Source organism: Oreochromis aureus, linkage group 18, assembly GCF_013358895.1.
Source record: "Oreochromis aureus strain Israel breed Guangdong linkage group 18, ZZ_aureus, whole genome shotgun sequence".
Classification (NCBI taxonomy): Eukaryota; Metazoa; Chordata; class Actinopteri; order Cichliformes; family Cichlidae; genus Oreochromis; species Oreochromis aureus.
Genome location: NC_052959.1, coordinates 25074109 through 25090883, shown reverse-complemented (window position 1 = coordinate 25090883; position 16775 = coordinate 25074109). Strand labels below are relative to the sequence as shown.

The following is a 16775-nucleotide window of genomic DNA, read 5'->3' as shown; positions in this document are numbered from 1 at the left end:
AGGAAAAATGTCCATCTTGCGTACACAGTCAGAAATCAGGACATGTAAGCTGAAGCAAATTTAAAAATTGCCTTCATGGACCCGAAAACCAAGGTCAACAAACACAAATCAATAGATTACAGCACATGAATATTTCATGAACTGCTATGTGACTGTGTTAACACCAAATCTGCTTAAACTGCATTGCTGCAGTAAACACCACCTCTACAGGGAGTGCAGAATTATTAGGCAAGTTTTTTTTTTGAGGAATAATTTTATTATTGAACAACAACCATGTTCTCAATGAACCCAAAAAACTCATTAATATCAAAGCTGAATGTTTTTGGAAGTAGTTTTTAGTTTGTTTTTAGTTTTAGCCATTTTAGGGGGATATCTGTGTGTGCAGGTGACTATTACTGTGCATAATTATTAGGCAACTTAACAAAAAACAAATATATACCCATTTCAATTATTTATTTTTACCAGTGAAACCAATATAACATCTCCACATTCACAAATATACATTTCTGACATTCAAAACAAAACAAAACAAATCAGCAACCAATATAGCCACCTTTCTTTGCAAGGACACTCAAAAGCCTGCCATCCATGGATTCTGTCAGTGTTTTGATCTGTTCACCATCAACATTGCGTGCAGCAGCAACCACAGCCTCCCAGACACTGTTCAGAGAGGTGTACTGTTTTCCTCCCTTGTAAATCTCACATTTGATGATGGACCACAGGTTCTCAATGGGGTTCAGATCAGGTGAACAAGGAGGCCATGTCATTAGTTTTTCTTCTTTTATACCCTTTCTTGCCAGCCACGCTGTGGAGTACTTGGACGCGTGTGATGGAGCATTGTCCTGCATGAAAATCATGTTTTTCTTGAAGGATGCAGACTTCTTCCTGTACCACTGCTTGAAGAAGGTGTCTTCCAGAAACTGACAGTAGGACTGGGAGTTGAGCTTGACTCCATCCTCAATAGAGATGGCACGATACCACTTTTTTATGTCCGATACCGATACCGATATCATAAATTTGGATATCTGCCGATACCGATATGAATCCGATATAGTGTATTTTAATCAATAAAACTGTTTTTTAATATCTTGCTGCATTTTGTATAAGTTCATACTCAAGTTTAAATAAACAACAACACTATTCTGTTATACCTTGTATGTAAAAAATACACTGCACCCAAAATATTTCATAGTTCAGCAACACTGATCAATCTAATAAACTTAAACCTGCTCCATCCTCCCTATTCTGGTATTTTAAAGAGTACTTAGCAGAAATATTAAGCAACCTAACTAATAGGGTTGCAAACCCCCCCTAAAAAAAAAAAATAGGAACCACCCCCACCCTCCACCTCATGACGCTTAATCGATGTAATCAACTTAAATTTGATGCAGTGTGAAAAAAAATGCACAGATAAATTATTTTTCAAGAATAATTAAATAGATTCAACATCTTTCTTCAACAGAATTGCAGAATTCACAAATGGTACTTTCCCAAAGGAAAAAGTACTATAGCTTACTAGGGTATATTAGACTTAACAGTTACTATATACAGTAATGGACTTCTATACATTTTACATCAGATTAAAACTTTGGGTGTAAGATTCAGATAATTATTTATTAAAAGCTAGACATTTTAAATGAGAATAAGAAAGAAAAGTATGTCTTTGTGCCCCTTTTCCTGTTAATGCCCTATCGGCCCCCTGGCTAAACTTTGCTAGATCCGCCCCTGCACAGTTACCAGCCGTCAGCTACGTGAAAAGGATCCTGGTGTAGAAAGTAATAATAAATAAATTCTAACAACAGCTTATCAAGCTTAAACGTGCTGCTGTTGTTCAGCCGCTGTTTTCCTCTTTCTGGTGCAAAGTGGGCCAAAAACAAAGAAGAGAGACGGACTCCCGACAGAAAAGCCGATCAGCTGATCATTAAGCAGTTTCACGATTGAAGTAGCAGCAAGAAGAGGCAGTCGCTCCATATATGGGTTGTTAAGCTTAACGTGGGGCACGCTTTACAAACATTCAGAGATGAACTTACACACTTGCTTTACTCTCTGGGATAACTTCCTCAGAGATGAAATGCTGGTTTGGTAGCAGGCTACAAATACACACAGCCACTCTATCACGTGATGCGCACTGCTCCGACGTGCTACGGTTATGAGCCGAGTTACGCCATGTCGCAAGTTTTGTGAGGTGCTTTTTTGATATTTAATGGATCGGATTACATTTTTTATTTCTCACCGATATCCGATCCAGTAATTTACGTCAGTATCGGACCGATACCGATACGTAATATCGGATCGGTCCATCTCTAATCCTCAACCCGAAAAGGCCCCACAAGCTCATCTTTGATGATACCAGCCCAAACCAGTACTCCACCTCCACCTTGCTGGCGTCTGAGTCGGACTGGAGCTGTCTGCCCTTTACCAATCCAGCCACGGGCCCATCCATCTGGCCCATCAAGACTCACTCTCATTTCATCAGTCCATAAAACCTTAGAAAAATCAGTCTTGAGATATTTCTTGGCCCAGTCTTGACGTTTCAGCTTGTGTGTCTTGTTCAGTGGTGGTCTCCTTTCAGCCTTTCTTACCTTGGTCATGTCTCTGAGTATTGCACACCTTGTGCTTTTGGGCACTCCAGTGATGTTGCAGCTCTGAAATATGGCCAAACTGGTGGCAAGTGGCATCTTGGCAGCTGCACACTTGACTTTTCTCAGTTCATGGGCAGTTATTTTGCGCCTTGGTTTTTCCACACGCTTCTTGCGACCCTGTTGACTATTTTGAATGAAACGCTTGATTGTTCGATGATCACGCTTCAGAAGCTTTGCAATTTTAAGACTGCTGCATCCCTCTGCAAGATATCTCACTATTTTTGACTTTTCTGAGCCTGTCAAGTCCTTCTTTTGACCCATTTTGCCAAAGGAAAGGAGGTTGCCTAATAATTATGCACACCTGATATAGGGTGTTGATGTCATTGGACCACACCCCTTCTCATTACAGAGATGCACATCACCTAATATGCTTAATTAGTAGTGGGCTTTCAAGCCTATACAGCTTGGAGTAAGACAACATGCATGAAGAGGATGATGTGGACAAAATACTCATTTGCCTAATAATTCTGCACTCCCTGTAGTGGCAGATGCTATGTTTTTTGGCCATTTGCCACAATAAATGGATGTGTTTAATATAAAATCTAAACTAGCTGTGTTGATTTGAATACTTTAATCTGAAAATGATAGTATTCATTTATAAGATCTAACAGCTAACTCTTTGTGAGACTGATGTGGTAATCAGTTAAACACAGCTCACCTCTGGCACGTATTTCGTCTTCCTCTTCCGTCTCCATGTCTATGTCTTCACAGCCACCATTAGAGGGCACTCTCAGGGAGGTAGGACTCCCAGGGGCCTTGTTGCCATCCTGGAACAGACACACATACACCTTATAATAAAAGATCTTGTCTAGGAAATAAATAACTACAGTTTAATTGTTACTGGTGGAATTCCTCATTCGTGAATATGTAAACCAGCCTGTTCTACAAGTAAACCGTATCTTCAAGTTGTGAGATAACAATAGAAAGGAAGCCTGGCTCATACCTGACCCACGTTCTGCGGCAAGGGGAGGGGTTTGCTGTTGCCGTGGGGTGAGTGAGGACCTAGTTTACGCTCCAGGAAAACTTCCTTGCCACAGGCGTAGCACCACACACGAAGCGTGGTCAGGTTCACCGTGAGGTTGTGTCTCGTGTCCTATGCAAAGAAATAAATTCTATTAAGACATGTGTCAGACCTCAAAAACAAAGTTTAACCAGAACACTGTGTTAACAGGAGCAGCTGACACACGTGCCCCTGCTTCATAATCTTCAGCGCAATCTAACAACCAGCATCTTGTAAAATGGGTGCTGCTGCTTTTATATATAAAAACTAAAAGTCTCTCCTGGCAGCTGGACTAAAGTTATTCTGGGAAACATCCAACTAAATCATGGGGTGAATAAACTCATGACTTTTCTTCTCAAATTAAATTAATTTGAAGCAGAATTTGCTTATTTAAAGTAATTTAAAATAACACACACACTACCTTTATGCAATTTCAAATCCACCTAACTTCATAGAACATTAGTGCAGAACTAGTTTAAGTATATTATCCAAATTATTTTGTTACAGGTATAATTTGTAGATCCTCCCTAAGCACTCTAATAAACTGATACTTTCATAGCACCTTTCTACTCAATTCAAGCACTCAAAGCATTTTCATACTACAAGTTTCATTCAACCAATCACAACACACAATGATACATCGCTTTTATCTATGCCTAAGTGCTTTTTAATCCAACATTCACACTCCAATGGATGCACCGGGATTCAGTATGTCAAAGCATACGTTAACACATGGAATGGAGGAGCCTGGGATCAATCGAGGTCGTCTACTAAACCTTTTATTTTGGTAAATGACCCACTCATTACCAATCATACATTTACTGCTCTGAAAATAAGGATAGGATACAATCACTGAATGTCTGTGTTTCTGTTCAACATGTGGCTTACAAAACAGGCAGATTGTAGATTGTAGCTTTAATGAACCATCAAAACAACATGAGCAGGTGACAGAAGTAATTTGTCACAGGAAACAAAAGGCAATAAATAATCATTTAAAAAAAAACTACAACCTACAAATGGTCCGGCTATCTTTATGAGAACCAACATTGTAGTTTGAACTTTTTTGACAGTTCTTTTTTTTATTCACATCCCTCCAAAGACCTGTTTCAGGTTAAACCTGGATTTTAGGCTATGGTAAGAGTCTGGCACTTAGTTGTGATGGTTAGATTTCAGGGCAAGACACTTGGGAATAAATTAATATCAATGAATGCACCCCTCCATCTACACAGAGATGGTAACAGGGAACCAAACCATCTCAAACTGGGCGTGGCACTTACACTGGTCCACAGCAATACACCACCCAAATTAGAAATAGAAACAAAAAAAAACAAAACAAAAAAAAAAGGATAGACTGCAGAGTATTTTAACCACAGTCAGACTAAACTGGATGTCTCAAGTCAAAGGTGGAGGTCAAGGCAGAGTGGAGGCTAAAGGGGAAACGTGGCCGAGTTCTGCTGACCCACTGCTGCTGGGCAGGTTGACACGAGACCAAATACGAGCAGCAGCACACACTGTATTATTCATCGGGGCTGCATTAGCCTTCCCACAGCGGGGCAGAGCAGTGCTGGCAGGGGTGACACACTAGACTGAGCACAGCCTCGAAACACCACAATTTAAAACATTTATACAGGGAAGCATGCCAGGTGGGGCATTCATAACAAGCTGAATTCATAGTTCTTTACAGCATGTTTTACCAGCCTATACAATATTGAACTGTTTTAACACTGTATTCAAACAAATTCTGCTCCTTGTTGATCAAAATATTGCGTGAGAAAAGGGAATAATGCAGTAAAACCTGTCCCATCACAACAACTCGTGCCTCGCTCTCAAGCTATTTTCAAACTAAAACTAAAAACACATTTGTGGGGATGTGGCAGCGCTGGCCGCAATAAAACATCTGCTTTAACCTGTGATCGTCATAAGGAGGTGGTTGGATCTAGTTTTGTCTGTCAAATAATAAAAAATAAAAAAAAACAACAACAAAACATTTGACTTTCAAATCTCCTTCCTAAGCCTCTGTCAGTAATAGTGACACAACTGAGTGCTAAGAAACGCAAGAGGCCACCATTCTTCTTCTTGTGATCCAATCAGGAACTACACTTTCAGAGTACCGGCAGCTTGAAATTTCTTTGAAATAAGGAGAAGGAGTTTACTTTAAACATCCGTTTTTAAATGTACAGTGGAGTTTGAAACACAAATAAAAGCAAATACCTATTTAAAGCTAGAGAGTGTGGTATAACTGAGTATCCCCCACTTTGAGCAACTGGAATTAAAAGTGCTAAATTAAGAAGTTGAGAAAGCAAGAAATGAAAGATTTTTGTTTCCCTTCCTCTTGTCACTGGTTTTGCTGGGGGGGGGTATTTTAAATCATGTGACTGTAACTGAATGTGAGATAATACAGCGGTGCCAGAAGGATTTAATTACACAGTATGAGCGCACAAGTCCACTGAGTCATCAGTCAGTCATTATCTTCCTGATGCATGTACTGAAGCATCACATGCACCTAAGCACCGGTAGCAGGTAAGGACCTTAGACCACCAGAATTTCCGCAGAATAGTTTGATTTCAGTGTTCAAAACCTGAAAAAATGAAAAGCCGTCTTTGTTGGCTTATTTCTAAGCTGTTTATCTGCTTGCTAATGTGCCAAATAAGGCAAATACAATGTGGCCAAAGTGGTACTGAAGTGCCAGAAATGTCGACGAATATCAAAGGATGTTAACACCCGTTTTTGCCCTTCAAATTGGTTCAGTCATCACTTAGTGAGAGGACGCAGCTAAAATGCATCGGAAACACAATAAAAAATGTTAAAAAATGAAAAGACAAAATCTGCTGCGAGCTGTGAGGATTATTCTGACATAAACAATCATCAATATCTTTTTTTAATTTCTCTTTTTTCCTTCTCTGCTTTTTGTAATTCTTTCTCTTGTCTTTACCTCCATGTAGTTTGACTTCAGGTAATAAAAATGTATAGATACTGAGTTTTGGTTAGCTCTGTGATGTATAGTTTGACAAAAAACAAAACAAAAACATTATTCCCCTTTACTACTGTGTCACATACAATCTGGCAGTAGTCTCCATCACTGCGTAGTCAAGAGATTAAAATGTTTCTGTCCCCTCAGGGCTTCTGGAGCACTAATTAAGCATGGGCCCTATTCTTGCAAGATTTAGATGGCTTCAACTGGAAAGGAAAATGAAATGGAAAAAACACACACACACACACACACACACACACACACACACACACACACACACACACACACACACACACACACACAAAAGGCGGCTGGCGAGCACCGCAGACAGATGTCCCAGATAGGGGATGCATATTAAATTCAGGAACGATATCATTTAAAAATTGGCCAGCTAATATTAAATTTCTCCACCAGCACCCTCTGTATCCAATATCCCTCTTACAGCCTTTTCCAGATACAGACTTGAGCACGGATATAGTAACAGCCAGAGCAAATTACATGTTTGCCCCTTTAGTCCTCCTGTCCCCACATGGCCCTAGTGTGCTGGAGGAAAAGCCTTAGTCAACAGTGAGAGCACCAGAGGGTGGATGAGCTGCAGCAGGGGTAGTTACTGTAGCCATGGAACCGACAGTAATAGTGAGTCTCCTCCACTTCCCAGAGGAAAGGAGATTAATAATGGATGATCCACTGCTGAAACTGAACTGGATGTGTGGAGATGTGGGCACACAGAGGTGGCTTGATGGTTTTTGAGAGCACGTGCACTTCAAAAGCTAAAAAGATGCACACTCGGGCTCTTTGACGAAGAAAAAACAATAAAAAATAAAAGTGGTGCTGGAGGTGCTTTTATTGCAAGTCATGACTCCTGGGACCTGGTATTCCTGAACTACCATCTGTTCCTCATCTGCTTCTCCTTTGGTTGCATGTAATTTCGATTAAGTTGAGACGTCCACCTTTTCAGATCCTGATACAGTGGAAACACACTGGAAAGTCTGAGATGTCTCACCTGCGAGTGAACAGTGCTGTGGTCAGCGTGAGATTCTCCACAACCCACGTAGGCGCATCCATTCTACAGAGAAAATTACACAGGGGATGCAGAAAAATGAAAATGCAGTCTAATGCAGATACTATTTCACTAAGCTAGAGCAACATTTTCCAGCGGCAAACATCGTCTTACCTCCAAACAGGCCCACAAATTTGGTCCACCAACTTTACAGTCTTGGCACTGGCCCTAGAAAAATGTGACACCCAGGTCAGGGTTATTTCATTTAAGGTGAGAAAGTACCAAAACAATAAAAACAGGCATGTCATGCAGTCTTTGTTATGTTGCATAGCACTTTTAATACAACAGAAGGTGAAGAGGGTCACTCACATGAGATTTTTTAATAAGTTCTTCCTTGGTGATCTCACCCACGCAGTCCAGGTGGGGGCAGTCACAGCTGGACACCGGCGGCATTGCTCACCCACTGGTCTGAGGATGTGAAAGTGAAAGGAAAACAAACCAAGAACATTTAGTACATGACTTGCAATGTGAGTTGAGTGACTCCGAGTTACACAAAAAAAAAAAAACCCCAAAAAACCCAAGAACAAAACAATGGAGGGCTTCTTGTCTTAAAACTGCGCTTCTCAACCCTGTAACTGATAGCTGACAGTGTAACAGAGGATATATTTAAAAGAACAACGCTGATGACAAGCAAGACAGTCAGGCTTCGAGTAACCTGACTCATCGCCTCACAAGATAAATTCTTTCCATGCCTGCAAGACTGGCGAATTCCCCTTATTATCAGCCACTGACATGCCAAGCAATGGATCATGACACAGTTGTTCAGCTCATGTCGAACAAGCAGTCGCATCATAAATGACTTTAATGATGACAAGGCAGATGCTGAGATGTATGAACGAGTTAAGACCAGCATCAACACCCAGGGCTGAAAAATAAATCTACTTTGGAAGTGGAAAACAATGCCACTCCTCTTAAATAGCACAGACGCTATGAAAAGACAGCCAGCTTCCAGCGTGAAACATGAAGCCAGTGGTAAACAGTAAAACAAACTGGTATGTATCTAATGCTATTCTACTTTCCGAGCCACAGTCACACATATTTATATTGTGGTTTTATTCTATGGTTTTAAGAGGTTTTGTTCTGACAAGTTGGATCCATGTAGCGGTGCTGTCTTTTGTGGCCAGCAGGGGGCGACTTGCCTAGCTGCCAAAAGACTTCTGAAAATAAAAGAAAAAAGAAAACACCCCTAGGCTCCCTTCCTCTACGACTTCTGTGAACACTTTCCTGATGACTTCACAGACTTAGTCGCCAGTTTCAAGTTATACTGAATAAAACATGTAGTTATTTTAAGGGGGTTATTCTAAAAGCCAGAAACAAATTTTCTAGGGTATATTATTGCCAAGAACCTTTGAGTGTCTGGTGTGCCTCAGTTTTACAGCAGGATCTATCCCTGGTTTGTCCCATCTGATTTCAAAACACCATAATGGAGAGTACAAAAACGTGTCTCATCCATCTGTATACTGGGTTTAGGGACACAGGTCCTTTGACGAGGGCCTAAACACCTCAACACATGTAGCTGCTTCACCTCCACTAATTAAAGTCACTGAACTCAACCTCTCACTGTGTTTGCTGATGGTGCCTTTTTTTTTAAAAGGAAGTAGCTGAGAAATAAACAAACACTGCTGTGTGGTACAGACTGTCCAGAAAGCTTTTGCTTCACCTGTGCTAAGTGAAATTATCATATTTTGTATGGATGTCACTTAGCATCAATTAGCAGATCTTCCTTTGTGCTGCACCTGGCCATACAGCTCAAGCTAACCAAGCTTGCTAGAGTTAGCTGATAACTTAGCACTACACCCTCTCATTTCTAATATGTTAACTTCCAACTCTAGAAATCTAATACTGAGACAGGCAGCCATGTTGATCTTTTATACACAGTCTACATTTAGTCCAAATCACCAAAGGGTCCAGATGACAGCAAAGAAATGTCTGCTGAGAGATAATTTGTACAAGTGAATAAACAAGGGTCACATGTTCACCGACAGCAACACTGAAATGGATGACACGTGTCCGAGTTAGTTGCATGCCTGAAAATCTTGCATTGACAATAAACACACTAAAATGAAAGTGAAAGTCACACCAATGATTCCAGGCACAGGCTTTAGATCACACTCCATTGCCATTAGCGATGATGGTCAAATGGACAAGTTGAATTTTCAAATGTGCTGCTGTCAGTTGATTGAGAGTCAGAGACGTTGACAGATTAAAGAGAAAACAACAACAACAACAACAAAAAGCCAAGATGTACTAATTAGCTGTGGCTAGAAGCCCATTTCCTGCTCTGTCTGATGGATGTATACGCCATTATGCATCTGAGACTTCTCAAAATCGGTTTTCATTCGAGCTTATTGATAATTTCAGGTTTTCTCTGCAAATGAAAATGCTGGCACTCACCAAAGAGGTTTTGCCCAACACCAAAGGAAAATCACCAGCAATAACAACAGGAAAATATATAGACTTCTGCTATCTGGGGTAATGTAGCCTCTTTGCTTTAACTATAAGCAAATCAATAGTGCTTACATAGCTGATTTTGAAACACAGGACAAACCCTGCAATTGCACATCTTATTGTATTATTGCTACACCTTTTTGAAGTTGCTCTTCATTTTATTTAAATACTCTAAGTGTACTTAGATGTTATTTTATATTTATTGTAAGTTACTTAGTTTAATTATTGTTATCAGTTGTTCAAGGTTTACTCATTCACAGACAATTCTGGATCCCATCTGCAACCATAACAGGTTATAATGATTGATTATTCAGCTTAGGCAATTTCACTAATATAATATACATAAATGTATCCAGCAGCGCATCATGCTGCCAACGTCTGCCAATAAATGACAAAAGCTTTTCCAAACTTCATCAAACACATTCCTGCACATGCTGAAAAATTATGATGCAATTATCATTTTAGTACAAATGAAGAGCAAAATCTCTGTACTTCCACTTTTCGGTGTGAAAAGAGGAAGCTCGACAAAGACATGAGGCCCGTGCAGCGGGATGCTGAGAAACCGCTGGAACTTTCCATTATCGGGCTCCTCGTCAAGGACGCAGTCGAATCCCCTACCCCGAAGAAACAAAAAAGAAAAAAAAGGCTCACGCACTGACGCAGATGGCCTTTAGGGGAGCAGGGGATGTGCCGATAAAAATGACAAGGGACGCTGGTGGCTCGGGGTCTGCCTATCCAGAGTGCTGTGTTTAAAGAAGCATTTCATCATAAAGCAAACGGCTGAGTGTTTGCTGGAATCATATTTCTCTTAAGTCACATATTACTCCATCAAACACTGGGCAACAGCTGTAAGATGTTGACACATCATATTTTATAAAAGGGGAAAATAGAAAAGGCTGCAAATGAACAGGTGAAGGATTGAAAGTTTGGAGTGATCTTCTTGCTGACCTTGGTTCAAATCCAGCTCTTTACAGGAGGCAAAGTTTCTCTCAAAACAGATGGCTTGCTTTAAAGTAGCTTCTTTAGCTTATTTGACATCTTGTTAGCATGTTTTAACTCTTCCTGACAGTTTTTCCCTTTATCTTTAAGTGGTTTTGCACAGTTTTCTCTACACCAGAACGTGATCAGTTTTACCTCCTCGCTGTCCTCCTCTCTATCAATTAAAAAAAATGATGTGTATTTTCTGTAAATTTACATTTTTATATTTAATTCGTGTGCAGCTATAGAAATAATGTTTGGTGAGCACAAAACCCCACAACAGGTTCTGGGTACCGTCACTGGACACAACAGAAGCATTAAAGAAAAAGAAAACATTATTATACATTACACAAGTGATAACACTTTGCATTTCAGGAGGCACAAAAGCCGGTAATTTCACTTTTAGTACACTGTAGTGTCCGATATGGATGACAACAGCCACTAAAAGGTTTAAAATAATAACTGCTTCTTTTTTTATCTGAAAATACCTCTTTAGTCTTAAAACTTGTGTGTGCCCCAGACCAATGATAGCATCATTCACCACAAAGCTCCAAAATGCAGTCGTTGGCACAGGTTACAGCAGTCACATTTACTTACAGGGTGACTGAGAGTGCTTTACAAAAATATTAATGTTTTCCTTTTTATCCAGCATTGGATTATTGTTTTCAGTTTCACTTTGTTTTATTTATATACTCATGCTGTGCTTACAGGCTATTACACATCTTATTTGCCTTCTCCTTTAAAATATTCTACATAGCCTATTTTTTTTATTACTATTATTCTAGTTTCTGATTTCTGTCTTATCAGTCATCTCTTATGCACTTTGAACTCCACTAACCTTCACAAAAGGTGCTATATAAATAAAGACTTACTGATTGATGACAGCAGATTCACTCAGCAGATTTAAACCACATTAATGATGAAATGACTCATCCAGCATGCACAATGTCTTTAAACCTATGATATACCGCTTTGGCTTGCCAACAAGCACAGAAGACACCTGCTAAGTGCAAACGTATGAGTAAAAAACAAAGAAATACACAGGATATAGCTCCATCTATTTTAGTGCAAAGAGGAAGATGTGCATCCTCAAAACAGAAGGATGTACTACAAAGTGAGAATAATGGGTTAGTGAGGTATGTTGAGCTTAAAATCTGAAATTCCAGTGTCACAACTTCTTTTTACCTTCCTAGATCACCATTGTGACTATTGCTGCTCAAATAACCTGGTCTGGAACAGGTTAGCTTCAGAGTAGAGCTGAGCGATATGACCCAAAATTCATATCTCGATATTTTTTAGCTGGATGGCGATATAAGACATATATCTTGATATTTTTTAAAGCCATAAAGTAAGAACAAAAAGAGAGTTCTTAGTCAAAGCTGTGTCCCAGATGTCACACAGGCACTTTTATTAGCATACAGCATAGATGTACATGAAAAAAACTACTCAAAAATAAATTATGAGCATTTATTAAATAATGATGCTCTATAAATAAAAGAAAACTATGTTGTTTTGTGCATAACAAAGAGCTCACAATTGTGCAGTCAAAATGTAAACTAAACGACGCTGAGCATAATAACAGACAGATTTCACAGCTGCTCTGTTCCCAACTTCTACTGCGTGACTGACAGCCTGGAGTTTGAAATCCGCTTCGTAACCAGGTCTCTGAACAGGTGCCATTTATGGTCCTTATACACACACAGTACCGTAATATTACGTTGAAGCACAGAGTACGTATCACTCCGCGAGGCTCCTCGGTAGCCGTAATGCTCTGACAATCCGTCAAGCGTGCAGCTCCATAGCTTACCAAAGTTGTACTAAAACATTTTTTGACAGATTGCTCAGCGCCGTGTACCACATAAAATCGGTTCGTGGTCATCAAGCACAACCAGAATTCATACAAAAGACGCGCAGTCAACTTTTGAGAAAATGAAAGGATTTCAGGCCGTGCAGTTAGGCGTTAGCGTGGCTAGCTCGTTAACACGTTGACGCCGTCCAGCCCCACGGACGGGGCGATGCGCAGTAACTTGTTAAAGGAGATTTGCCGTGTCCATCTTGTCGATGCCTGCAGGTGAAGCGATGGGGGAGGAGGGGGAGTTGTGTTCAGTGAAGGAGAGGCGAGGTCGAGTAACGTTGCGAAAAGACAAAAGTGGACGAAAGAGAGGCAAACTTGCGGCTCCGCAACTATAATTATAACGTAACATAGACTATATCGATATAAAGGATATTGTTACATCTTATATCTCGTATAAAAATATATCGATATTTTTAAAAAACTCGATATATCGCCCAGCTCTACTTCAGAGTTTACTTTAAAATATGTGTAACTATGCACTGATTCTCTTCAACACAACCAATAGCCCCATGGCTCTGGGCCAATAAAGTGATTGCTCTACCATATCTTATTGTTCATGATAACACCAGTAAAAATGTTTATGAGATATAAAAACCTCATATCACTAAATCGTTGCTGTAGCAACACCATGTGTTTATGTTCCCTGGTGCATGCAACAAGACAATAGCCCACGAGCACACAAGGCACATGTCAGCCTCCAATGTTTTAGTAAAAAGGTACTTCAACAACTTCCAACAAAACACAATACTCTGGAAAATATGCAAGAAAAGTGTTCCCACCACAGGTGAAAACAACAAATGTGTTTCACCACTCGAGGCAAAAACACAGTTGAGTACAATCAGGCTACAAAGGAGGAGATGCTAACAGCTGGAGATGTGTTACCCAAATGTACACAAATGTCTCTGCCAAGTGCCGCTGGAGCACTCGCTAGTTTGAATCTGCATGACAGGAATTGCAAATGATAAATGGAATTACTGATGCAGTTACATGCTGGAAAAGCAGGGCTTTAAGCAGCTGGTTGAAAGCTCAACTCAGGACACGAGATTCCAGTTGGAAAATATTTTTGAATTTACAAGGTTAGGTTACTTTAGCTGTTCTAAAACGTACGTGTTAAGCAGTTATTTAATACTTTTACTTAACTTTGTCACAGGAAAATCTCCCTAGGCTAGTATTGTGCTTACATTTGATTTATGCTGCCTAATGGTGTGTCACTATTACTGCACTATAATCCCGCTGGCACTTTGTTTCAATAGATTTGCACTTTGAATAACAAACTATGTCATCACTGACAATAACTCATTAGAAAAGAGGGATAGAAAATGCTCTTCATTCGCTTACACTTATAAATGCTGCTCCCTGCGAGCATCAATAAAACGTTGCCCAGCATTTTTTCCTCGTATCATCAAAATTATTGTTATATTATTGTTTCTTGGAAGTTCACCTATATCACCTTCTTCCCTAGTTTCCACTGATTTATTTCCCTCTGAAGAAACCTTGCTAAAATGAACTCTTTTTAATGACTTGTTTATTTCTTCCAGTCAGTATTTTTCCATTAAAACACCAGTAAAAGTCCTTTGTTGAACAGTCTGTCTAAATGAGAAGAGCCAGCTGTTCACCTGCCACGCCAGAACTACCTTTTCTGATATAAATTAATCATCTAAATTATAAATCTATTAATCATTCTATATTCTGTATTAAACTAGGAGTATATAAAACAATCAAATGTTTTACTTTGTGGGAGACAGTAAAAGCTTGATCTACTGGCCTAAGAGACCAGTTGGGTGTACATTGTCCAAGGATGATATTGATCCTTTACTGGGGGAATTTGTTCTATTTACATGTAACCTATTGAGTCACAGCTTATTTACACTATCAAATAAAGGCCTGCAGTAAAGTTCATATTTCCCCCAATCTCCTCCAAAGTTTGTTTAACACAGACAAAAACACTTTGTCACCAAAAATATTCCATTTCACTTTGATCTGGCCATAGTCTAAGTGATTTCTACCTCTCCATCATTAAGCTGTGGTACAGAGTCAGGCGTAAACACACTGGGTTAGTTTTAATGTTTCTACAGATCCAGTTTAATATTTCAGAGCTCAAATGTGTAGCAGTCACGTTTTTAATAACTGTTGCGCTGAAAGTGCACTGAATGACAAAATAAATATTAATTCACGGAGTCACAAAATAAATGACTTTCTGCAGTAATACTCTCAGCTTATTTGCAGAAAAGTTGTCTTTTTTTCATATCCTTTATAGACTTTTATCGGGAATTCCTCTGACCGAAGCAGGAGGCACTCAATCGCAGTCAAGTGAGAGTCGACAGAGCCTGAAGCAGAAAACCAGGGTTAAGAGAGAAAGCTGATCATTGTGATTCCCTCTCTCTGATTGTTTTTTTTTTTTTTTTTCCATTTTACAGCCCACAGACAACAACAACAGTATGAGGGGGGGGGGAAAAACCCTCAGAAGTACACACAGGACATAGCTCCATCTCATCCGTCAGTGTTGTGGTTAATGACATGAAGCCAATTTTGTGTTTTGTTCCAAGTGCTGTTTGCACTAATATTACTCTTCGAGGCAGATGAAAGAAAGATGCACATGTAGATGCATCATTACAAGCCAGGCCGGATCATCCAATAGCCATTCTGGGCACAAAACCATGGGTCGACAATGCTTGGGTTACTATCCAGGTAGCACATAAATGTTTCCTCTTCAATTTTAAGTCTTCTTGTTTTTAATCACCCAAAAAAATATATAATAAAATACTCGGCGACTAAACAATTAGTTCCAGGTCTGTCTTTGAGCAGAAGATGGTAAACATTTTGAGTTCACGTAAGTAATTGAAAGCAATCAGTTTATTTCTGACAAAATGTGATCCCCAAAACTAGAACTGCTGATTCATCCATCATCTTAGCAGTGAGAAAACAATGATAGTCCATTTAATATCTGACATTAGATATCAGATATTATATTTGACAGTAGGAAGATGGCAAATATTTTAGGGTTTTTCCTGCTCAGAGTGGGCCTTTGAGGGACAATGCACATAAGCACAATTGCTCTGCATATTGTTAGACAAAAGAATTAACAGAAGTGTATGCAATTTTCAAACAAAGTTGTTAACATCATGTTTATCACAGTAAAGGTGGAAAGCCAAAGGTTTATTTATGCAAAAGAAACCCTGCATCTGTGTCTGTGTTTGTAGCGTCATGATCTGGTCAAGACAACAGGTCGACTGGGAGACAGGAAAAGTTCATGTTCAGTCACGTGCAAGTCAATAAGCCTGCTTCCTCCCCTCATCAAAACCGTCTCTAGGTCTAAGTTAATAATCAATGACGCCTTTGAAACTGATTTCATTTCATACCAACACTAAATCCCTGCAAAGTGAAACAGGGCGAGGTTTGGTTCATCTTACCAGGCTCCTCGCAATTACCTGGACTTTGCGGCCATCCCTGCAAAAGCTGAAGTGACCTTAAACTCTGTAGTAGACACCAGGAAAATCTGATTAGAAGCTAGTTTCACTGTCAAGCCTCGTGAGATTACGTAAAGCTGGTGATAGGAACAGTATCTCGGCTAACAAACCTTTCTTCGCACCGTTTCACTGCCTCTGCCAGCAACGTGACAATACTACATGATATTAAACTGTGCACAAAGGGGTGGCGCGGTCAGGGTGGGGCGTTAACCCGAACCTCGCACCACTAACGAAAGCAGCGATGCTGGCTGTGGCTGTAGCTGTTATCTTTAGGGAAATTTTGAAATGATAAGCAGCAACACAATAAACACCGGAAGACGGAAAAACAACAACAACGCATGTAAAGCTTAACAG

General features: G+C 39.8%; 1 protein-coding gene across 2 annotated transcripts in view; it reads right to left on the bottom strand.

Moving 5' to 3' along the window:
• The window catches only part of usp33 (ubiquitin specific peptidase 33), a 32199-nt gene that overhangs the window by 14739 nt on the left and 685 nt on the right, over window positions 1-16775 (bottom strand). For both annotated transcript variants that reach the window (XM_031731017.2, XM_031731016.2), the window contains exons 2-6: window positions 7983-8081; window positions 7788-7841; window positions 7617-7679; window positions 3586-3735; window positions 3301-3409 (exon numbers count right to left, since the gene is read on the bottom strand). In XM_031731017.2, the coding sequence (XP_031586877.1) occupies window positions 3301-3409; window positions 3586-3735; window positions 7617-7679; window positions 7788-7841; window positions 7983-8066 (460 nt within the window). In that variant the 5' untranslated portion in view covers window positions 8067-8081. The remainder of the gene's footprint in view (window positions 1-3300; window positions 3410-3585; window positions 3736-7616; window positions 7680-7787; window positions 7842-7982; window positions 8082-16775) is intronic.